The sequence below is a fragment of the Ascaphus truei genome, chromosome 17 (assembly GCF_040206685.1).
Source record: "Ascaphus truei isolate aAscTru1 chromosome 17, aAscTru1.hap1, whole genome shotgun sequence".
In the NCBI taxonomy this organism is placed as follows: Eukaryota; Metazoa; Chordata; class Amphibia; order Anura; family Ascaphidae; genus Ascaphus; species Ascaphus truei.
The window spans coordinates 36,496,276-36,521,789 of record NC_134499.1 but is presented as its reverse complement, the minus strand read 5'-3'; the positions used below and the strand labels follow the sequence as shown (position 1 = coordinate 36,521,789).

Below are 25,514 nucleotides of genomic sequence, written 5' to 3'. Positions count from 1 at the left end.
CTTTACACGCCGTTACTCCCACTCATATCAAAAGTGGAGCACGGTTTTGTGGACCTGGCCCTGTAAGAAACTCTTTTCTTCCTCTTGCCAACACTGTTTTTATCCTGATATAAACTTTTTTAATATTGTGTCGGGAAGGTTAAAAGGGAGCGCTCTCCAGAGCCCGGCGCAGTGGAAAGGTTACTATGGTAACCTCTCACATGTGAATGCAAAGATTATTAACTTGTGCTCCCTAGATTAGGGGTGCGCAAACTTTTCAGTTAGCACCCCCCACAGCTCGCGACCCCCCCCTCCTTACCTTGTCTCCGGTGTCAAATGACGCAGCAGGGTCACGTGACCCCGCGGCGTCATTTGATGCCGAGTTTCCATGGCGATGCGTCACCCAAGACAAGGTAAGTGAGTTACAGAGGCCTCACGCGATCCCCCGGCATTTAATTTACAGGCCTTTGGGGACGCGCGCGGGACCTCTGCAACTGCTGCGCGCCCCCTGGGAAATCGTGCGCCCCCCGGGAAATCGTGCGCCCCCCAGATTGCGCGCCCGTGGTCTGGATTACCAGTGAACCTCAAAAGCCCAAGTTGTGGGATCTTTCTCTAGCAGAGTGAGGCTTTTCTATCATTACTGAAAAAAATAATATATATATATATATACACACACTAAAAAAGAAAAGTCCCCAGCACTAACGACTTACATTTATTCCATAATGTTTTAAGCAAGAGCGACCGCAGCAAAAAGAAACCATGTTTCAGGTCACAACCACTCTGTGTCAAGCTTCCTTCCTTCCCTGTTTGTGACTTGAAACGTGGTTTCTCTTTGCTGCTGTCACTCTTGCTGAACACATTATGGAATAAATGGAAGTCGTTATTTTTTCACTTGGAATGCGAGTGCTTGGGACTTTTCTTCGTTAGTATCTGTTACTCTGGGAGTCAGTGCCACAGTGTTTCCTGGTCACACCGGCACCTCGAGACGTTCTACTCGTGTATTCTTTTCCTCTTTTTCCAAATAGCAAATTTTCTATTTACGTGTTATTTTTTCACTGACGCTGTTTCTACGTGCGTGCGTGCGTGCGTGCGATACACATTTTAAGTTATGGTGCGTGAAAAAGGCGACGAAACCTCCACCGTATAGCATATTTAAAAAAAAATCACTTGTGAGCACATTCACATGTCTTAGACAGGTCTGCAACCCCGCCTTTCACCATTATCATCCAGCATACAGTGCCTCCACTGCAGCAAGGGATTCTGGGAAATAACATGCAAATGAGCACACCGTGTCACCTTTTGCCTGAAATCCATACATGGAACCCTTATAAGCTAATGCTTGCTGTTAACACAGCTTTTAAGCACAGCATGGGAATCAGATGCAAAGCCAGAGAAACCATTCACAGGATGTTTTAACCTTAATGGGTCTCATCAGTGTGAGGCTGGTTGTACTGGCTTTGCAGTTTTCATGGCTGTAGGATTACATGTAAAAATGGATTTCAGGCAAAAGGTGACACGGTGTGCTCATTTGCATGCAATTTCCCAGAATCCCTTGGTGCAGTGGAAGCACTGTATGCTGGGGATAATGGTAAATGACAGGGTTGCAGTCCTGCCCAAGACATGTGAATGTACTCACAAGTTATCTTTTTTTATTTGATATATATAATTTATCCGGAAAAAAACAACTGCCTCATCTTGCATTTCAAGTTAAAAAAAGTACTTAGATTGTAAGCTCTTCGGGCAGGTACTCCCCATCCTAATGTTACTTTAATGTCTAAAGCACTTATTCCCACTATGTGTTATAATATTATGCCACGTGTATTACTGCTGTGACGCGCTATGTACATGGATGACGCTATATAAATATACATACATCCAAAAACAGATACGAAGGCCCTTTCCTTGTGAGTTCTACCTCTTGTACCAGGCCAGACACAAGTGGGAGACACAGGTAACACGAGGGGAAGTATGGAAGCAAAAATATAGTACACCAATAAACACCCAATTCAAATGTGTGTCCATTCTTTTCATTGTTAACACTAATTAACAAGGATGGAAAAAAAATGAAAAACCCAAAATACAAATTAAACACACATTTTATACACAAAAAAATCACAGAAAACTGGAACCCTTCATTATATCCCCTATTATAGAATAATGTAATTTGTGGGATCCGCATTGAGCCTTTTGTGGTTAATCAGGTGCAGAATTCCTATAAGAATCAGAATTGTGAACAAAATAACTAACCAGCCATCTAACTGACGAACTATCTAACCAGCAAGCCAACCAACCATCTAACAAACTAATCAGCCATCTGACCAGCTAATTAACCATCTAACAGGCATCTAACTAACCAGCCAACTAACCATCTAACTACCCAACTATCTAACTAGCCCTTTAACCAGCCATCTAACTAACTAACCAACCAGCCAACTAACCAAGGTGTCATGCTCATTGTGACCTGTGTGCTCGGTAGCGCATGGGATTTGCACCGCTCTGCCCTCTGGCGGCGCGGCGCTGTATGTGCGGCCGCTGCACTTTGCTCCCTCGCCATTGGGAGAGTGCGGCGGTGCCGGTTCCGGGCCCCGTGATCCCGGTACTGACCGGCTGTGTTACCGGAGCTTATGCACGCGGCGGCAGGGGGCAGGTAAGGCCGCAGCACCGCGCCCTGCATTGTCAGGCACTATGTGTGTAGCATACACATATATATATAGGGGGTGTGTAATGATACCGGCTCCGGCCCATTCTAATCGTATGTGGGGGGTGTCTATACATTCCTGTACGGGAAGAGGTAATGTCTGTGTACATATACATACATATATACACACATACATACATATATATATACACACGTACAGACGCACGCTTACATATACATGCATACACTCATACAGTATATATACTCATATATACACACATACATACATACACACACACACATACACACACACACACACACACACACATACACACACACACATACAGACATACATACATACAGACATACATACACACATACATACACACACACATACACACACACATACAGACAGACATACATACATACACACATACATACACACATACATACAGACACGCATTCATATACATTCATACATACACTCATAAATACACACACACATACATATTGTATTGTGTGTCTTTATATAGCGCCATAAATGTACATAGCGCTTATAAATATACACACATACTTATACACATATACACACATACAGACAGACATATACATGCCTCATTCATTCATATACATACACTCATATACACACACACATACATATAAATATACACACACACACACACATAAATATACACATATACATACACACATACATACATATACACTCATACATACATACAGACACGCATATACATACATACAGTCATATATACATATTTACACATATATACACACATAGATACATATATACACGCAGACACATACATATGCACACACATACATATACACACGTGCAGACACACATACATATATAACGGAACGGAAATAGCCGCGATAGTACTTCAGTATTAGGTGATAACTTTTTTATTTGGACTAACAATTTATCACCTAATACTGAAGTACTCATTTATATGTATGTATGTATGTATACGTTCAGTATATGCATTATGATCATTGTGGAGTTTATATTCTGATCTATGGCTCTATTATTTCCATTTTTGAATAGATATATATGTCTGTCTGTGTGTATACATACTAGGAAGGTATGTATATGTGTCTGTACACATACACACAAGTAACTCTTTCTGTACAGAAATGTATATAATAAATATTATATATACACACACACACACAAAATAGTGATCAAGAAAACTTGATATGATTGTGATAGAAAAAAGTGCTAATGTACTGACACATAAAGAAAATATACTTAATAGAAATAGTTGTGTAAAATGAGAAGTCTAACTGTCACAAAAACAAATATGCGAAAAGTGCTTCTCTTGTTTTTGCCTTAAAAATAAATAAATACACACACAAACACACACACACACACACACACACACACACACACACACACACACACACACACACACACACACACACACACACACACACACACACACACACACACACACACACACACAGAGTTCTGTACGTTATAAAGTGCTGGAGACAGCAAAAATTATGGTCCAAAACGCTTGCATAAAATGTTCCTGATAAAGGATGGGCGCTAGGGGGACTGAAAATGTAATTTGTATCGTTCTGCAGGGAGAGCAGCTAGATTAACGTGTTATCGACTATGCAATCAGACAGCGGCGTTCTCGTCGTCGGGCGCGTGTTTCTGCAGGAGGACATTGTGGACACACACTTTGAACCATACTTAGAACTCAAACATAGTTATCTTAGTGTTTCAGATTAGATTACACCAGTGTAACACATTTACCAACTACGCATGAAGAACTCCTATTTCTCTTAAAGTGAACACTTACCTCCCGCAGTGCATCTGGCACTTGTTGACCTAATACAGTGGCATCAATTTAGTTAATATCAATTGATTGTCTACATCAGGGGTGTGCAAACTGGGGGGCGTGAGATTTTCTGGGGGGGGGGGGGGGGTGCGGCGGTTACAGATGCGCCGCGCTCTTCGCCCAAGATATTTAAATTAAATTCCGGGGAGCGCACGCAAGGCCCCTGTAAATTCAGTTACCTGGTCTCCCACGGCTTCCAGCAACACATCGCCATGGTATCGTGGTGTCAAATGATGCCGCGGGGTCGCATGATGGCAACGCGATGTCACATGACATCGTGACGTCAGAAGACGTAGGACACCAGGTAAGAGGGGGTGGGGGGGATAGCAGGCAGGGGGGATTGAAAAGTTTGTGCACCCCTGGTCTACATTGTGCTTCTTATGTAGTGTTAATCTGAATAACAGACCTACAATTGTGCAAACATTCATGGGGATTGAGCGAACAATATATAAGATATGATGAAAAACGAAGGGGTCCCTTTTTTCCTGAACAAGTTGTATATTCACAGATACACACACACACACACACACACACACACACACACACACACACACACACACACACACACACACACACACACACACACACACACACACACACACACACACACACACACACACACACTATTCGGATCTCTATAGTGGAGATATCCTGGTGTACTCTATTGATATTGTAACTCTTTTGGGACTGTGGTTACATAATGTGTTCTAATCTCTATAGCTCTTTAACCCATGTTATACTGAAGGGGTTAACCTCTTGCTTTACAGGCTCCTCGGACTCAAGCGGTTGTTCTATCTTTATTTGTAACTCTACGGATTTTTGATACTCTCCAATTATTTAACCCTTTCAACTTCTGTTTTATTGCAATCCCTTTTTAGGGTTTATGCCGCTCGTTAACACATCCGTTACTGGAAGGTTTAAAGCTGCAGTTCAGTCTTTTTTTTAATTTTTTTTTTTATTTTTTTACTTCAATAGTTTTATGTGTGCAATCTCTAATTACCTAAAGAACTGTATAGCTGCAGGTCAATTCGTTCTCCATGTATTGATAGGTCGAAATTTGGTGACATAATTAGTGAAGGGATCTGTTTATATTCTGCTTGTCTGTCAGTGGAAGCTCATGAATATTCATGAGCACTCCTGCACTGACATGTGCTAGAGGGAGGGCAGGGCTGACAAAGGGGTGTGCCAGGGCTTGTGACAGGACACGAAGGGGCAGTGCCTTAGCAAATGGTTGTTGAAATAGAATACAAGAAAATTAGTCTTTCAAAGTTGTTTTTTTAAAAACAGAAAATGCTAAAAGTATTTTTTCTTACTACAGAACTGATTTATTAAAAAAAACACACATGCAGGATATTGACTGAACTGCAGTTTTAACTGGTTACGACGTTACGTAGTTGTGATCACCATTGCAGGCTTATGATTCTCTTGCATTTCAACCCCAGTAGCTTTTAGTGACTTCATTACCAGAAGCACGAGCCATGCCCTTTTCCGGGTCTGTATCAGCCCGGGACATACTTACCATCCTGTTTTGAAAGATAATTTAACGTGCCAATGTTAATGAGATGCAGAATTGCTGCTGGTTTTGCATATAATTAGCTTTAAGGATACGCATTAAACTCCAGGGAAATAACATCCGTTCCTGTTTTAGGTAACGTCACGGTATGTGTCCGGATTTAATGGACTTTGTGGATCTAGGGTCAGAGTTCATGACATTACCCAGAATCCTTTCCTACAGGATCCACCATAGTATAACATGTGACAGTAGGGTGGATAACACCATTTTACACACTTTTTTTGTTTTAGTTTACAAACAGATAAATTAGGAATACAAGGGCAATTTCAGCAAAGCAGGGCTGTATTTTTAACCCCTTTGGTGTCGGAGAGGTTTTGCCATGTCCCTTAGTCAGCAAAAGTTTGCTGACAAAGCGGAATACAATTGTCCAACCTTGGAGGAACATGCTCACGAATGATGGCGTGTGCTTTGTCCCACAGGCCAATAACCTTTCTGTTCACATTATGCAATTACATCGAGCAGGCGTAGCTTATTCCAGTCCTCACGGGCTGCCAACAGGTCAGGTTTTCGGGATATCCCTGCTTCAGCACCAGTGGCTTAATTAGTGACTCAGACTGAGCCACTGATTGAGCCACCTGTGCTGAAGCAGGGATATCCGTAAACCCTGATCGGTTGGTGGCTCTTGGGGACTGCAGTTGGCCAGCCCTGACACAGAGAAGTGGCAGATGAAATCGGTGTGATTAGCACTGCCATATGTTTGGTTTATACTTGGCAGAGAGAGATTTTTGATCATAGGTGAACGTTTTTTCGCCGGGAGTCTCTAACGGCCGATGTGAGTTATTGTGCCATTGACGGATCCGAATTGGCGCTTGGAGATTCTTCCCCCGTAGAACCTTCTTGTGTGTGACCGGAGTGCTGGTAATCCCAGGAGAAACAAAAGAACCGTTAGTTTCAGGTGTATGAGAACTGCCTTTAATTCCGTGATCAGGAGCAACACGTTCCAGGGCTTTCCCTTCCGTGGGACACAAGGTCACCTTGCTGCAGTGACACAATATTAATAGGTTGTAAAGATAAGCAAAGGTGAAGAAACTATGTGAAGAGTCACCGCTTGAGTTTGCTTATGGCAGAGTAGTATTGCATTGTGATACTTTGTATATAACGTGCAGATGTGTCAAATATGTACTCCGTCACTGCAGTGCTTTTATAATAGTCATTTTGGAGCCCAAAGCAAGGTGGCATCTTCCCTCTCTTGCACCCCTGGGTGCTCCCTTTAAAAGGGCAATCCATGAAATATCCTACCTGTGTATTTAAAAAATAAATAAAAATAAATCAGGTCTGTAGTATTTGATGTGGGGGGTGCAAGATTTTTCTGGGGGGGCGCGGCGGTTGCAGAGGCCCCGCGCTCTTCCCCACAGCATTTAAATTAAGTGCCGGGGGAGCGCGTGAGGCCTCTGCAGTGCCTCCTACCTTGTCTTCGTCAACGCGGCATCATGTGACGCATCGCCATGGCAACTCGAGTCAAATGACGCCTTCGGGTCACGTGACCTAACATCACTAATCGATCGGCAGCTTAGGTAATTCTTTTTCAATAAAGCAAATCAAAGGCTGCGCATAATAAAACCAAAAAAGATTTCTATTATTTTATTTTTTTAAAGTGACCATAGGATTGCCTCTTTAAAACCAGATTATTGTAACTCTCGTCTCATTCTGACACTAAGCCAAGTATCCCTTTTGCCTTGCTGTGTCCCTACCTTCTGTAATCTAAATGAGAAATGTGTGCATGTCTTGCATTTCATGTATGATTTCGGAATATGCAGAACAAAAAACTTACACTGTAAGTGCGGAGATGGTCCTCCTGACCCACACTGTAAGTGCGGAGATGGTCCTCCTGACCCACACTGTAAGTGCGGAGATGGTCCTCCTGACCCACACTGTAAGTCCGGAGATGGTCCTCCTGACCCACACTGTAAGTGCGGAGATGGTCCTCCTGGCCCACACTGTAAGTGCGGAGATGGTCCTCCTGGCCCACACTGTAAGTGCGGAGATGGTCCTCCTGACCCACACTGTAAGTGCGGAGATGGTCCTCCTGACCCACACTGTAAGTGCGGAGATGGTCCTCCTGACCCACACTGTAAGTGCGGAGATGGTCCTCCTGACCCACACTGTAAGTGCGGAGATGGTCCTCCTGGCCCACACTGTAAGTGCGGAGATGGTCCTCCTGGCCCACACTGTAAGTGCGGAGATGGTCCTCCTGACCCACACTGTAAGTGCGGAGATGGTCCTCCTGACCCACACTGTAAGTGCGGAGATGGTCCTCCTGACCCACACTGTAAGTGCGGAGATGGTCCTCCTGACCCACACTGTAAGTGCGGAGATGGTCCTCCTGACCCACACTGTAAGTGCGGAGATGGTCCTCCTGACCCACACTGTAAGTGCGGAGATGGTCCTCCTGACCCACACTGTAAGTGCGGAGATGGTCCTCCTGACCCACACTGTAAGTGCGGAGATGGTCCTCCTGACCCACACTGTAAGTGCGGAGATGGTCCTCCTGACCCACACTGTAAGTGCGGAGATGGTCCTCCTGACCCACACTGTAAGTGCGGAGATGGTCCTCCTGACCCACACTGTAAGTGCGGAGATGGTCCTCCTGACCCACACTGTAAGTGCGGAGATGGTCCTCCTGACCCACACGATAAGTGCGGAGGTGGTCCTCCTAACCCACACGGTAAGTGCGGAGATGGTCCTCCTGACCCACACTGTAAGTGCGAAGATGGTCCTCCTGACCCACACTGTAAGTGCGAAGATGGTCCTCCTGACCCACACTGTAAGTGCGGAGATGGTCCTCCTGACCACACTGTAAGTGCGGAGATGGTCCTCCTGCACTGGAATCACAGGCTTCCGTCAGTGATAAACTGTGCTGATGTTTAACACAAGGAGAAACCTGCTGACAAACAGACGTTTCATGTGGCAAGAGACGTACAGTGTAGCTGATAGAATGGCTGAATCTGTATGCTGACAATTTTGCTTGAGTTTGATTATTTTATAGCACCACAAAAACACAGTGATTAATAATCCTTAATATCCAGGTTAGTTCTTCCTATCCCACTGACAGATTAATATTTAAGGGCATTTAACACCTACATTGTTGAAGAGGCTTATCACTTTATTGCACGTTATACTGCTTATAACTGTCTCTACAGGCCCATGTTTACTAAACCGCCTTCTGCCATAAAACACCTTCTGGTGCTGGAAGCCGCCTTAAAACCCAGTGACTTGAGTGGTCTGGAAGGTGCCTTATGGCAGAAGACTGCTTGGTAAATTTATCCCACAATCGTTCGCTGATGAATCTGCATTGTTTTACTGTGATATATGACCCACCCTGTCTTTCTATCCTATTACCCACAGACGTAACAGCCCAAACCGCTGATCAGTAACCCGCTCCCTTCCCGGATAGTGCAGAACCTGAAGAAAGATGGACCTCGATGTACTTAACATGTTCCTGATCGCAGGGGGCACCCTGGCTATTCCGATATTGGCTTTTGTAGCCTCTTTTTTATTGTGGCCTTCTGCACTCATCAAAGTTTATTACTGGTAAGTCGTCGAGGAATTGTGGACGAGTCTTTTTTTAGTCAACCCATATTTAGCTCTTAAAAAGAAATTGCTCAACTCTCATAGTATTTGAGTCATTTTAAAGATCCTGGAAAAATGTCATATTTTTCCCCCCCTTGGGTTGTGTTTAATCAAAGAATAATATAGGGCATCCCCTAATTTCTGTGCCCAGTGTATCCCCCGGGTAGCTGTTCTTATGCTTTTTAGAATAGATTTAGCCACACATTGCTATGTGAATCACATTCCGGCTAATCCAAAAGGATCCACTGGAGAATTCCTATTAGTTCATATAACACTCCTAATCCTGCTCAGAAAATCTATTAGAAAGCACCTGATTCAACCATCGAGCTGGGGAAATATGATATACTATATCCCCAAATACATGATTTGTGTAAAATAAAAAGACAAATGGCATTGCAAAAATATTGCTATTAAAACTCAGATAAATAATGCATTTTGCTCCACTGTAGTATTTGTGCCCCCCTGAAAAAAATCAATAGAAAAGAGGTTCTCAACACTCCCCAACAGGTCAGGTTTCAAGGATATCCCTGCTTCAGCACAGGTAGCTCAATCAGTCCCTGCTTCAGCATCGGTGGCTCAATCAGTGGCTCAGATTGAGCTACCTGAGGTGAAACTGACAGCCACCTGTGCTGAAGCAGGGGTATCCTGAAAACCTGACCTGTTGGGGGAGTCTTGAGGACTGGAGTTGACCCCCCTGCCATAGGCCATTACTTTTTTTGAGCTCTAAACATGCCAATCTTATACAGATAATTTTTGGAGATGGTCCACGGTTATCGGGGATACCCTCGCTCGTTATGTTGCAGCTGAATGCTCAGACTCCTGTGTATCCTCCTTCATTTGTAAGCAGCGTGGCTCCTTTATTGCAGGTACTGGCGCAGAGCTCTGGGAATGCAGGTGGCATACGCCAGCTACGGGAACTACAAGTTTTGCTACACTTACCGAGGGAGGCCAGGTCCCAAGCAGTCAATACTGATGTTACATGGCTTCTCTGCTCATAAAGACATGTGGCTAGCTATAGTCAAGGTGGGTGTCCATTACAGCGCTTGGAATGCTACTATTCTGGAAGGTATATGTTATTATCTTGTCTATTGGCTATTACTATACATCTCGGATGCGCTGACCGTGGCCCCTTGCAGACGCGCTTACTAGAACACCCTCCTGCTGTCTCTGTACGTTCTCCCTACTTACCGCTTGGATCGTAAACTCTTCGGGGCAGGGACTCCTTTTCCTAGTGTTACTCTTAAGCACCTGTTCCCATGATGTGTTCTATTATGATGCTGTGTATTACTGCTGCGGAGCGCTATGTACATAGGGGGTTATATATCTGAAGATCCCCCATTTGGGGACCGAAACTGCGGGCTCCTGGGTGAAATGAGTCAATAAACACCCTCTATTTTTGCATTTATTTTGTCTGGTACAGATAATTAGACCATTCTGGTCTTTTCTTTAATTGAATATTTTTTTAATCTAGCACAGATACCCTCTGTAGTATACTTAACATTGAGTGTGCATATATATCAAATAAAAAGATCACTTGTGTGCACATTCACATGTCTTAGACAGGTCTGCAACCCTGCCTTTCACCATTATCACCTAGCATACTGTGCTTCCTCTGCAGCAAGGGATTCTGGGAAATGACATGCAAATGAGCACACCGTGTCACCTTTTGCCTGAAATCCATTTTTACATGGAAACCTCATAAGCTAATGCTCGCTGTTAACACAGCTTTTAAGCACAGCATGGGAATCAGATGCAAAGCCAGAGAAACCACTCACAGACATGTTTCAACCTTAATGGGTCTCATCAGTGTGAGGTTGGTTGTACTGCTGGCTTTGCAATTTTCATGGCTGTAGGATTTACCATACACATTTTAAGTTATGGTGGGGGAAAAAGGCGACAGGTGGAGGTTTCTTGTCGCCTTATTCACCCACCATAACTTAAAAAAAGTATGTGTGTGTGTATATATATACACACACACACACACACACACACACACACACACACACATACACACGTTATGAAACAAATGACGACTATTTTGCAGAAACGCCATATATACTATAGTGTTACCTGCACTCTACAACTATCTATATATATCTGGCCATTTGTCTGTCTACAACCACCACAACATGAAGAAAATCGCTCAACTCCTCGTCCATTCATAGAACATCAAATGCCAAGAATATTTCTATTACCCACACCACATTCTGTTGTTAGGGAGTGTGGGGGACATGTCAGTGAGCCGAAAATAATAGACAACAAAAATGAGGCGGGGGGGGGGGTGTTTACATAACGAGAGATGCTCCCGCAAAGTAGCACATAGGTCAAACGTAACATTTATTAGTGTTTTAAAATATCTATATATCTATCTTGATCTGTCGCGATAGACTTTGGATGCTATGGCCTCCGATATATGTAATGCCTCTGTCTGTACGCCCCTGGCTGCTGGGGGTTATTCCTGCTTTAACCACTGAAGCCATGTTCCTTTTATTCTGGGGACCGGACTATAAAACCCTGTGTCTGTAACTTGTCTTCCTCACAGTTTCTTCCGAAGAACTTGCACCTGGTTTGCGTAGATATGCCCGGCCACGAGGGCACCACGCGCTCTGCTTTAGACGACTACTCGATTGGTGGGCAAGTTACAAGGATACACCAGGTACTGCACCAGTGTGTCTGCATCGCGAATGATTGAGGTTACATTCAGTGTGATTGTGCTCAGAAGGTACAATTATTTGTAACCAGAAGAAGATATACGCACTTGTTTCAGTGATAAAAGGTCCGCAGACCATTCATCTACTATATATTTTGGAAAGATCTCTGTTCGCTGCATTTGGACACCTCTTAACGTATCGTAACCAAATTTTGCATGATGGTTCCTGAGATCCAGGAGCAGGTTGTTGTCTGTTTGAATACAATTGGATACATTCTTAAATTCTAGGACTTAAGAAAGTCCGACACTGGGTGTTGTATCTGGAAGGCTATGTATCTGGCACTTGACATCATAATGCACATAGCCTAGTGGCAGATAAGGAGAGTCAGATAGCTATAAAGTGTATACAGAAAGCAGGCGTAGAGGAAGTCTGTTGGCAAGTGAGGGGAAACTAAGAATGCTGGAGAAGGAGAGAGGCGGAAATAATTGGGGTCATCATAAGGTTTTAAAGGAAAGTGATGAGTGAGGGGAGGGGAGGGATGGGGTGAGAGGAGGGATGGGGTTGTTTTCTTGGAATTCCCGAGCGACGCTGGGTACTTTCCGCTAGTGTATACAGGTAGTCCTCGTTATCCAACGTTTCACTTTACAACGAATGGCATGTCCCAGGGATCTCCAAACTCAGTCCTCAAGGGCCACCAACAGGCCAGCTTTTCAGGATATCCTTGCTTCAGCACAGGTGGCTCAATCAGTGGCTCAATTGAAGACTGAGCCACGGATTGAGCCACCTGTGCTAAAGCAGGGATATCCATAAAACCTGGCCTGTTGGTGGCCCTTGAGGACTGAGTTTGGAGACCCCTGGCATATCCAACGCTTTACAATGCAACTGGAAGGGCCGTTTTTCGACGCTGGAATGCGCTATTCAACGCTCACCGTCACTGATTAACATGGGACTCACTTTACAACGGTTTCACTATCCAACGCTACTTCCAGAACGGATTCCATTGGATAACCGAGGACCGCCTGTATAAGTAAAGATTGACAGCGCACAACGTTTTGGCGTGTTAACCCTTCCTTGGGTACAATTATTTTTATACCAAACCTCCCTTTCCTTATTGAACCCAGTTCATCTAGTTACCTTTTCTGTTATCAGCATAACTGTTACACAACGATCTGGTTTCACCTCTCAAGAGATTATCTGAGCACTAACGCATGGAACCCTTTCCAACCTTCGTAGATTTATCACAAAAGCATTCACTTGTACATGTATAAATATGTAACCACAAGAGATGATATCACAGGCCCTTTTAATAGATTGCCCTAACACATGTCACAGTTACTTTCTGAATATTGCTACTGCATTCTAATTCTTTGAAGATTAAAATCCTCCGTTGTCATGCACTTGTATAAGATTAAACCCCATCTGGCTCATCTTTGCATTCACTAAAAGGGTTTCCAAAAGCTTAATCCAAATCATGATCCCGATGGCTTTTTCAGCATTGTGACATTACTGTATATCAATAAAATTGACATTTTAAGTGTTTGCAGGACATGTTCGTGTCAATATTATACTTTCAGGTTTTTTGTTAGGGTCTGAAAGACCCAGAGAGGTTGGAAACCTTGTAAAATATCAACTACTTGTTGGTCCAGTAAAAAGTTGCATACCCCCCAATCCCTCTCCCTCCTCTGTTACTACATGGAAGGAAGGACCGACACGGCCCCCCACCCTTTGCACTGCCATCTGCTGGTCCCTCCATTTTAACAGAAGCTTTAACAAATAATGCAACTCAATAAAAGCTTGTGGCTAATGTATAGGTAAATCAGCAACAATGACCATAAAAATATACGTTTTGCTAGAAAAATGTAATCACATATTATTTCTTCTTTTTTTTAATTATTATTATTGAATACTTTGGGAGTGGGAAAAGTGAACTGCATATTACGGACTAAAGTAAATATGGAAAGGGGACAGGTGCCGTGTTGGGCCCAGAAAGAGTGAGGTACTTTGTGGGCTGTGATACCTTTATAGTAAACCATACAAGGTTGTCTTGTGCACAAAGTTTCGAGGCGGCGGCGGTCTCACGTCTGATGGTCTCACAGCTGCAGTCTGCGGTTGATACATTGCTCCAGTAAGAGGTATCACAGTCCTTGGACCTATGGGATAAAATGAACATTCTACGCTGCGCTTTGAATGATTTGTACCTACTTAAACCAGCAATCCCCCCTCCCCCCACCCAGAATCCTATATAAGTTTAATTCACACTATTTTAGTATTTTACCTCACTAGCATGTCCTGCTCTGGTGTTACAACACATGATTTTCTTAATCTCTAGATTACCTTGGTATTGTTTAGACTGCAACGGGCTCTGGGGAGAGCTTCATTTTAACCTCAATTAATATTTCAAATACTTATATCTCCAGAACAAGGCATCAGAATAAAAAAAATAAAACCAGCTTGGAGACGGGGGGGGGGGGGGGGTGGGGAGACGGGAATGAGGGGGGGGGAGACGGGGGGAAATAAATAGCAATCGCTGCAAATGACAGCTTTAAGGTTTTATTGGAGAGGGGTATTTACCGATAATGACGCCCTCTGCGCAGATTAATAATGTGACGTGGTTAACGAGTGCAACATTGTATCGTTTACATGACAGTTTGTTGAAAGCATCAATCTGAACAAGAAGCCTTTTCACCTGGTTGGCACATCGATGGGTGGAAATGTTGCCGGGGTCTATGCTGCCCAATACCCATCTGACCTCTGCAGTCTGTCCCTCATTTGTCCGGCAGGTAAGTTCAGTTTTTCTTCTTTGCCTCGGTGAAGTACAGCGCCGGGTACATCCCACTAAAACTGCCGTGCCGTATACCTGGCAACTTTGAGAGAAGTGATTGTCTCTCTTCTTTGTCAGCACGCCCCTCTCTCTATCATGCCAGATCACGTGTCCTCCAGGGCCACCAACAGGGCAGGTTTTCAGGATATCCCTGCTTCAGCACAGACTGAGCCACTGATTGAGCCGTCTGTGCTGAAGCAGGGATATCCTGAAAACCTGCCCTGTTGGTGGCCCTGGAGGATGGAAGTTGGCCAATGAACAACTGAGCCACTGATTGATTGTATTCTGCCTGTCAGTGGAAAACCTCAGTAATGGTCAGTATACTGCCTAAAATTGGGGCAGTTTCATTAAAATGTAAGGAAAAGTGGCAAATATGCCCTTGTTTGACCCACAGTCTTGGGAAAACGTTACTTTCAGAAGTCTTTAATAAAAATCTCCTAATTACGTCTGTGCCATAGCAGGGCTGTAATCAGTGGGTTAATTATAATGCCATTATATGGGGTTTATTCACTAAAAACAAACATTGACACTTCTTACTGGCCATTCATTTCAATGTTTAGGGTCTTGGTGGACTTTTGTCAATAAACCCCAAAGCACAAGAGTTCCTGAAAAGAGCTTATAGTGATGATTGTGTCTCTTTCTGTGGTCTTCATACTTAGGGCTGAAGTACCCGAATGAGAGCAAATTCTTAAAACAGCTGAAAGTCTTAAAGGAAACGGCCAATGTCCATACTGTTCCTCTGATCCCATCCACGGCTGGAGAAATGGAGGAGATGCTGAAACTTTGCTCATATGTCCGTTTCAGGATTCCCCAGCAGGTAAAGCAGAACAATATGGATTAAGTTATCATCTCTGCTCCAAAGTGCGGGGATAGTCCGGCTCGTGCAGCCAACACTACATAGACAAACACATTCTTCAACGTGCAGGTCTCCTCTGGGACAGAGGTACAAAGTACATCTCTACTCACAAGTTCTTCATGCAATTCTCCATTTAATGTGACAGCCAAGCACAGTGTCAAGCCAACGTTTCAGGTTGAAACGTTGTTCCACTGTTCTTGGTCACATTAAATGCAGAAATGCATTATGACCGTGGGAGTAAAGATGTACTTTGTATCTCTGTCCCAGAGGAGACCTAAACTTTGAAGACACCTAAACTTTGAAGAATTTATCATCTCACCTATTGTGTCGCTATCTATCTGCTTAAGAAACTGGCGTTAGAATGATCCAACTTGAACAATATGTTTCTTGTTATTTAAAGAACTAAAAGATTACATTTTATTTTTTTACAGACATTTTGCACTTTTGCACAAATTACCGTATCTAGTTTGATACGGGTACAGAACCACTGATTTTTCTTCTCACCCCAAATCTTAGATACTAGAGAGAGCCTAAATTAAAAATAGGGCTGTTATCAGTTGTGTGGACAATTGGTGGCGTGCTAAAATAATGTGACTTTGCTTCTCTGATATTCATCTGCCGTGCAAGGATAATGTTATCCAGTTTGTGATTCCTATAACAACTATGAACCACTATGGGGGTAATTCTGTATCATCTGAAGCGACTATTTGGTCAGTTTTTTGGTCCGAACTGCCCCATTCACTGCTTTGGACAATATAGAATAAGGCCCTATATCAGAAATACATCTGTAGTGTGGAAACCGCTTATATGAAAAATGAAATTGCACTGCTCAGTACTACACATGTTGTGTATACAGTACTTTGAGAAGGGGTTCTCAACTCCAGTTCTCAAGCCCCTCCAACAGTTCAGATCTTCAGGATAGCCCTGCTTCAGCACAGGTGGCGCAGTCTTTGAAGCAGGGATATCCTGAAAACCTGACCTGATCGTGGCCCTTGAGGACTGGAGTTGCCCGACCCTGCCCTATTCAATTTGTACAGCTCTTATTCCAGAGATACAAGCGAAGTTCCAGAGATTAAATCTCCCTCCAGGGGAAACAAAATGGCTGCCAAATCTCAGGCCAGCAACATAATCGGTTGAGGTTGTCTACTGGACGGCCATTTAAAATCCCCCTTTAAAAACCAAGTCGTAATACAAGTAACTTCACCCGTAAGTAACTCTGGATCCGGAGCACATAAATAGCTCAAGTTCAACTCCAGGGGACTCCTTGGTTCCAATACAAAAAGAGGGTTAGTTAGGAACGATTGCCATTTCAATACGTTCATCTGAACAAAGACGCAATGTTCATTGCTCATATTTGAAGGACAGAAAAGTGATCTTTTCTAGGCATCTTAACGATTACATATTATACTACAGGAACTGAGCCTGCGTGCTTCCGGCTTCCTATGAGCCCAGATGGCCCATGGCAGGGAATCTGACCGTCAGATTTCCATCGCTCATTAAAGGACGTTGGCTTCCCAGTGGCTGTCTGCTCTTCCTAACTTCTCCCAAATGTATCGGATTAAATGTACAATCTAAAAGGGCATTCAAATAGATAAATGCACGTCTGTGCCGATAAAAATGTGTTATTTATTTATATCCATCTTGTTTCAGTATCAAATAATACTGTATCGTACATTTCCCCAACGTGCTAGAGAAGCCTGTGTGTGTTAAATGGGAAAATGCATTTATTCTGAAAAAAATTAACATTCGGAAACAAATATACAAAGTAAAATTGGACTTGTGTCTAATATTTACTTCTCATTAACCCGTTCACTGGCAGAATAGCCAGAAACACAGCAAAAGGGATAAATATACAGGGCTTAATAGGGCCAAATTTACATTATCCAATATATCCTGGTAAGCAAATCATGTTTTCCTAATAAATAGCTATTTTGGGTTATATGAAGCAGTGAGAAATTACATGTTCTTTTGTTAGAAGTCAGGAAGTGTGAAATATTTCCCGTGGAATTGATTTCTCTGAGGAAATCTGGAATGTGCAGATTATAGGATCATCGGACATGGGCAGCAATGCCAAACACATGTTAACCATATTTGCAGATTTAATCATTATTTCAAGAGGACGGTACTTGTATTTTCCACGTCTTTATTAGACTTGATCACGAAATCTATTTTTGTGAGAGGTGTGGAATTCATCATACCATTGCGGTATAATAATTTTGGAAAACAAGGATAGTACAATGTAGTTTGATTATTTTTATGTATATACAGGCATACCCCACATTAACGTACGCAATGGGACCGGAGCATGTATGTAAAGCGAAAATGTACTTAAAGTGAAGCACAACCTTTTTCCACTTATCGATGCATGTACTGTACGGCAATCGTCATATACGTGCATAACTGATGTAAATAACACATTTGTAACAGGCTGTATAGTCTCCCTGCTTGTGCACAGCTTCGGTACAGGTAGGGAGCCGGTATTACTGTTCAGGACATGTTGACAGGCGCATGCGCAAGCTGCCGTTTGCTTATTGGGCGCTGTGTACTTACTCGCGAATGTACTTAAAGTGAGTGTCCTTAAACCGGGGTATGCCTGTATATGTGTGTGTATATATATGTGTGTGTATATATTTATATGTATGTGTGTAATATAAATGTGTATGTATGTGTTTAATTGCAGGTTCTGCAAGGACTAGTTGATGTACGCATTCCTCACAATGAATTTTACAGAAAATGTAAGTATTAATTACCTGATAGCATCATACAAAAGATCTGCTATAATCAGAGCAGTGATACATAACGAGTAATAAAGCCGAGAGCCAAACCTCTAGCATGGAGTGGGCCATCTTCTACCTGGGGATGTTTATAACAAGGGTGGGCAACTCCGGTCCTCAAGGGCCACCATGAGGTCAGGGTTTCAGGATATCCCTGCTTCAGCACAGGTGGCTCAGACTTCGACCGAGGCACTGATTGAGCCCCCTATGCTGAAGCAGGGATATCGTGAAAACCTGACCTGTTGGTGGCTCATGAGGACTGGAGTTCCCCACCCCTGATTTTACAGTCTCACTCCTCTGCATTGCTGACCTCTTTGGCAACAAAGGGGTTAAATAGCGATCTTTGTATTGCTAATATATTTTTTTATTGCACCCTCCATGTACATGCTACATATAATAATATACATTGTTTAAAATTCATGCGGATTTTAATAGTCTGAAATAAAATGCATAATAGATGGCCACATGAGACCTAGATTAAGCACAATACGAAGGGAATTTCTGCCAAGCAAAGCTTCTTATATTGTATAATGTGTTTTTCAAAGACCCCGTGGCCCTTGGCAAAGTGTACTTTTGCTGAAGGTGCAATAAGTGATGCTCGGTAATAAATGTTACCTAATAACAAGGTTGTCTTTGAGGATTCTTTTCTTGCGCTTCTAGCAGTAGCACTCTGGAGAAATCGGTAAGGTTTAAGGCTGTGTAGTAATGCTTTTCACAATCCGTAAAAGCATTTAAAAAAAAAAAATCCACTTGCAGGTGATGCATCTTAAATCTATTTCCAACGCTGTTTTAATTAAATGCGATGCTCTGTTCAGGAGATAAGAGTTTGAAATTGTAGAAGTCTGGGAGGTTAAAATGGAGCTCTCCAGCACCGCTAGAAAGGAAGAAAATCATGGTTTTTAACAACAAGACAGAGCTAGCATGTCACGGGAGACCAGGACTAACACACCAGCGGTCAATTCGCCAGACAGAACAACAGAGTGGATCAAATTGAAATTATTGGACAATAAGATCCACAACTGTCAATACAGAAATACACACGCCCAACTGGGGAATACCCTGCAGGACAAAGCGCAGGGACCTCCCTGAGGAGAAGTCCCCTGTTCTTCTCCCACACAGTGTCCTCTGGAACTGGACTCCAGGCCTGGCACCGACATAGAACAGCACTTAGCCCGAGACTGAATCTTTCAGACCCCATGGCACAGCCAGGCTACATTTAGGGAGGGACATTGGCAGGTGCTTCCATTACGACCCAGCCCCTGATTGGTGGGTGTAACTGCGACATTAAAAGAGTAACATCAAAAGAATTACTTGGAAATATCCCAGACAACTTTGCAACATTCCCAGCTGAACACAAAATTAACCCCTGGTTCCTGAAGTGCTGGAACAAAGTTACACAGAACATAGATATCTAAACATAATACAAATGTATTACTGACAGGTAGGGTTATGCCGGGCTTGAACCTTATTCAAAGCATTCACATCTGCCCCTACCGTCACAGGGACATGATCAGCGGTCACGATACTAACATTATATGCGTTAAACTCATATAGGTTTCTGGAGGGGGGAGGAGATTGTTACTTTATAGTACTAGACATACATCATTAAACATGTAGCTATAGTTAGTACTAATTAGATATTATTGGCTGTATTAGATATATAGGTGTTGCTTCACACACATTAACAATATCAGTTTAAAGCGGGAATCCAAGCATGTGAGTTTTTTTGCAAAGTTCTTGTTATTTTTAACACAGGATTGAAGCAGGGCGGCTCCAGAGCTGAACCCCATCAATATTTCAGCTCGGGGGGCCCCCTGCTTCTGGAGATACAGTAGGGGTTGCCGGTAGCCGCTCTGGCTTGGATACCAGGGTTCACAAAATGGCCGCTTTTCAGCGCTCCCGCGCTATGTGGGCCAATAAGAAGCCGTGATGTCATCAGGTGCGGCTTCCTATTGGCCCACGTGACACGGGGAGTTTGAAACTTTGCCAAGATAGCCGCAACCCATTTGGGAGGTCTGCATCTCGGGAAGCAGGGGGTCCCTGGAGCTGAAATTAATGGGGTTCAGCTCCGGAGACCCCCTGCTTCAAATCTATGCTAAACAAAATAATAATAAAAAGGGCATGCATTTCTTTTTAAGCAGTGCACAGAACCCACACTCAGCCTGTAACTAATACCTGAACTCTCTCCTCTTAAGTATTTCTAGATATAGTGGATGAGAAGTCAAGACACAGTCTGCAGGAAAATATGACCAAAATAGTAGCTCCTACCCAAATAATCTGGGGCAAACAGGATCAGGTAAATGTGTCTCTTATTCCTAAATGTGACTACACCAGTGTAATCTATTTCTTTCCCGTGGTTTTCATAGTAGGGTCCTTTATAGTTTTTGGTGCTACCCAATCACCAAAACAGTAATACTCCAGCAATACGTTGACACGTACCCCGCACCTCTGGAATGCCCTTCCCCTCAATACCCGACTAGCACCCTCTCTATCCTCCTTAAAGACCCACCTTAAGACACACTTGCTAAAGAAGCATATGAGTAGCACCGTAGATATCACTAGACACATGATACATAAAGCTTGCCCCCCTGCAGAAGCACTTGCCAAAATGCCCTCCTACTGTCTCTGTACGTTCCTCCTACATACCAATTAGATTGTAAGCTCCTCGGAGCAGGGACGTCTCTTCCTAAATGTTACGTTTATGTCTGAAGCACTTATTCCCATGACCCGTTATCTGTATTTGTTATTTATATGATTGTCACGTGTATTACTGCTGTGAAGCGCTATGTACATTAATGGCGCTATATAAATAAAGACACAATACAATACACACGGACCATTTCAGTGAATGTCTCCCTCCTTCCTTAGGTGTTGGATGCTTCTGGAGCGGACGTTTTGGCGGGTTCCATTCCCGGCAGTCACGTAGAGATCCTGGAAAACTGTGGACACTCGGTGGTAATGGAGCGGCCCAGAAAAACCGCCAAACTGATAGTGGACTTTTTATCTGCCCCTCAGAACACAGCGAACAACAAGAAACAAGATTAATAGCCAGGATGTGGAGGGCTCAGGCATGAAGTGTACACTGTTGCATTGCTCTGACAGTTGCTCAGGGATATTGTAGAACAAATAGGAAAAGTAATGTAGTTCCTAGAGATTACATTATATGAACTGATAAACATGATGTCTGAATTAACCTCTTCTGCGCTCCAGGGGCCTGAGCAATGTGTTGCAAGCATCTCTGACATTTTAAGGGTTAACGCTGCGAAGGTACCTAGTTGGCCATTAAGGAAATATATGGATGAATAAATAGGTACAATAACCTCTTCGGCACGGGAGCAGCCTGCATGCGTTGCAGACCCCTCCTATTAATCCTTAATTATGAGGCTGATCCCATTTAAGCGAGCTGCAAATTAAGAGCACTGAGTCCTATGATACCGTCGTTTCGAGCCTGTTTATCTCCGGTATGTAACGTGAGCAGGAGGAGCAGTAATACTATACCTGAAACAACGTCTTCACCAGGGGTGGCCAACGCCTGTCCTCAAGCGCTACCAACAGGTCAGGTTTTCAGGATATCCCTATCTCATAAGTGTCGGCTTAATCTGAAGCTATAGTAGCATAATGTTGCACTAACTTTTCATGGCGTTTTTCTTGGCGTTACTCTCATCCTGATGTTTAATTAAATTGGAGGAAGGAGAGAAGAGGGAAATAGCGCTAGGTATACTTAACTGCGACGTTACGCCAGGGGTGGCCATATCCAGTCCTCAAAGACCACCAACAGGTCAGGTTTTCAGGATATCCCTGCTTCAGCACAGGTGGCTCAATCAGTGGCTCAGTCAAAGACTGAGCCACTGATTGAGCCACCTGTGCTGAAGCAGGGATATCTGTAAACCCTGATCGGCTGGTGGCCCTTAAGGACTGGAGTTGACCAATCAACGACTGAGCCACCTGTGCTGAAGCTGGGATATTCTGAAAACCTGATCCGTTCGGGAAGATGGGGGGCTTGAGGACTGGAATTGAGCACAATACAGGCAGTCCTCGGTTATCCAACACAATGCGTTACTCAAAATGGCGTTGTAAAGCCAAATGTTGTAAAGCGAAACACGTTTTCCCATAGGAACACTGTTTAAATGAAAGGTTCCGTTCCTGAAGGCATTTTTAACACTAAAATACACCAAATATTTTATGCAGGCAATAAGATATGCAGCGCACACATAAATTATATAGTGTATATACTGTATTATATATATAATATAACATAATAAATAATATATAGTATAATATAATATTATATAGTATAATATAATATTATATATATACGCTCTTACGGCGCTTTGCAACGTTGTTTATGTGTATATATATACACACATACACAACGTTGCAAAGCGTCGTAAGAGCGTTGGATAAGCCATTTTGGCGTTGTAAAAATGAACATAGGTATGCATTGCATAGCGTTGGATAAGCCATTTGTTGTAAAGCGAAGCGTTGTAAAACGAGGACTGCCTGTATACTGAGAAAGATATATTTTACTTTACGGTGCACACTGTGCTGTGAATTTACATCTAATAAAAGAAAATGCTGTTCTGTTTCTCTGCATCCTAAACCGGAGATCTTTCTGTCCAGAAAACCCCACTTGTGATAGGGGAGAGGAAAGGATATATCAATAATGTTTACAAGTACAAGCCGTGTAATTCTGGCATCTGAACAGTCTCCGCTGCAGGAGCCTAAAGTGTATGTACACAAACACATTTATTTAAACATTCTCCGATGCCTGCGATATGCTGTGTTCCTTTGCTAGGATTAGCAGTTAGAAAACACATATTTGTTTTCTTTTTTTGCTGGAGGGTGTAGGGTTTGTTGACCTATTCATGGTAAGTCCAGAGACTGGAATAAAGAAGCCTCTCCCAGACAATAAACACACAACCAAACGTGTGCAATGAGAGCATACATCCTTAATGTCAACATTTGTCATGTTCTGCATCTGTCCTGGCATGAGTGGAGTAGGAGGTGAGCGATGCTGGTTGGTGAGGACCCAGTTCCCGTTCCTGGCGAACGTGGTCAAGTCCCCGTAGCTCACTTTATATTCCACATGCTGGGAAGCTGTCCTCTTTGTGTTTTAGATGATGCACTCTGCTCCAGAATGGGGAAGCAGTTACACAACATGTAGAACAGAGGTCTTTGTCTTAGGCTCCCAAACGTTAAATAAACGTTGACAGAGGCATTCATTATGTCTGTAAAATATATTGTAGAGCGTGGCATGGCTGGTCAGTGCGTCATTATTTCAAAGCTATTCTGCTCTAAATCAAAGTGTAGGCCCAAATCCATTACTGCTAGCATCGCCATGGCAACCACCTACTCAGGAGTAGACATCTTTTAAAATAACAAGTTGGTTAAACTGTAGAATGCACATTCTGAAACATTACAACTACATACTGGGATTTAAATAAAACAAAGACATGGCATCTTGTTTCCTATAGTGATTCTTTTTTTGTACTTATACATGAGCAAAACTAGTGATTGACCAGGCTTGCTGTGCTGTTTATTGCAGGGAAAATCTTTTGAGGTTGATTTTATAAGCAATAAAAATGTTAATTTGTAGGGTAGATTGAATTCAGGCTTCTACACACAGCTGCTGCCTGTTTGTATAACTTCCTAAATACTGTACATTATTGTACCTGATAAATGAATGCAGTGATTCTCAAACCCCTCCCAAGACCAAGTTTTCTGAGACAACAAACCAATATCCTATTGATATTGAAACTCGGTGAATTCACCTGTGTGCAAAGAGAAAGAAAGAAATGATATTCCTTAAAGCTGGTGGGACCGCTCGCCCCGAGAAGATATTTGAGAGCCATTGAATGAATTCTGTGAATTCCATGGATGGCTTGTACTGTTCAAACACATAATTACAGTGCTACCTTAGTAGAAATACTTTTGCCCCCGCACTCACATTATCTCACCCATTATTTTATATTCCACACTAAAGCTAAATGTACGCACATGCACACACACAGGCAGCACCTTCATTATACCCCATCATTTGACAAGGCTCCACGTTAGTGAGATGTAAGTGTTCGGTGCCAAAGTCTGTTTTAATGAGATCAATCTGACTTTTATATGATTCATCGAATATGGGACTAATTTGGGCACTAAGTAATTGTTTCATTAGCTTATAACCAAGAGCCATATCTGACGCACACAAAACTTAGTTATAAGAGAACTTGGTAAAAGAGAGCTGTAATTTAGGGTATGGTTGGTTTTTCTTTAATTTGGGAATCCTTAAAAACGAATTTGTTGCAAAAGCATTTACATTCAATTTGAATGATGTTGCCGCATTTCCGTTGAGTACTTGCAACTAATATGATTTGTCTTTCAATAATAATTTTCTTATTCTTTTTTTTTTTTTTTTTTTTAAACAACATTAAATGTTAGAGAGTTAATGGAGAAGGAGCGGCTCAGTGAGTACAGACACTCACTCTGATAACAACGACACTGACTGTGAAGCAGGGGGACCCAGTGTCGGCTCCTTGTGACCTTGGGCAAGTCACTTTATCTCCCTGTGCCTCAGGCACCAAAATCATAGATTGTAAGCTCATCTGGGCAGGGACTGTGTCTGTAACATTCCTATGTGCTGCGTACCGCGCGCTATACTGTAATTGTGACGCGCTTTTGGGAGAAAACCGCTATATGAAATAAAGTTAATATAAAAAAAGAAAAGCAATGTTCTATTCATTTCTAAGAGTAAACTGTTTTGTTTTTTTTTAGAAAAATCGATTAACATCACATC

General features: G+C 42.8%; 1 protein-coding gene across 2 annotated transcripts; it reads left to right on the top strand.

Annotated features, from left to right (window-relative positions):
- The first annotated feature begins 2,506 nt into the window (after nucleotides 1-2,506).
- ABHD6 (abhydrolase domain containing 6, acylglycerol lipase) lies at nucleotides 2,507-25,146 on the top strand. 2 transcript variants are annotated; one of them, XM_075574810.1, is made up of 9 exons: nucleotides 2,507-2,626; nucleotides 9,404-9,589; nucleotides 10,495-10,651; nucleotides 12,171-12,284; nucleotides 14,927-15,059; nucleotides 15,760-15,917; nucleotides 18,637-18,691; nucleotides 20,926-21,026; nucleotides 21,599-25,146. In XM_075574810.1, the coding sequence occupies exons 2-9, from the start codon at nucleotides 9,471-9,473 to the stop codon at nucleotides 21,773-21,775; spliced, it is 1,014 nt and encodes a 337-aa protein (XP_075430925.1). In that variant the 5' UTR covers nucleotides 2,507-2,626; nucleotides 9,404-9,470; the 3' UTR covers nucleotides 21,776-25,146. The 2 variants fall into 2 exon arrangements, with proteins under 2 accessions (XP_075430925.1, XP_075430926.1); XM_075574811.1 differs by lacking the exon at nucleotides 2,507-2,626 and adding an exon at nucleotides 4,643-4,789.
- Nucleotides 25,147-25,514: the final 368 nt, after the last annotated feature.

Bases quoted from the DNA above. Each gene is read 5' to 3' on its own strand.
- ABHD6 (XM_075574810.1), top strand. From the start codon at position 9,471: ATGGACCTCGATGTACTTAACATGTTCCTGATCGCAGGGGGCACCCTG. The intron at 15,060-15,759 runs GTAAGTTCAGTT...CTTCATACTTAG, and splicing joins GTCCCTCATTTGTCCGGCAG to GGCTGAAGTACCCGAATGAG. The intron at 21,027-21,598 runs GTAAATGTGTCT...CTCCTTCCTTAG, and splicing joins TCTGGGGCAAACAGGATCAG to GTGTTGGATGCTTCTGGAGC.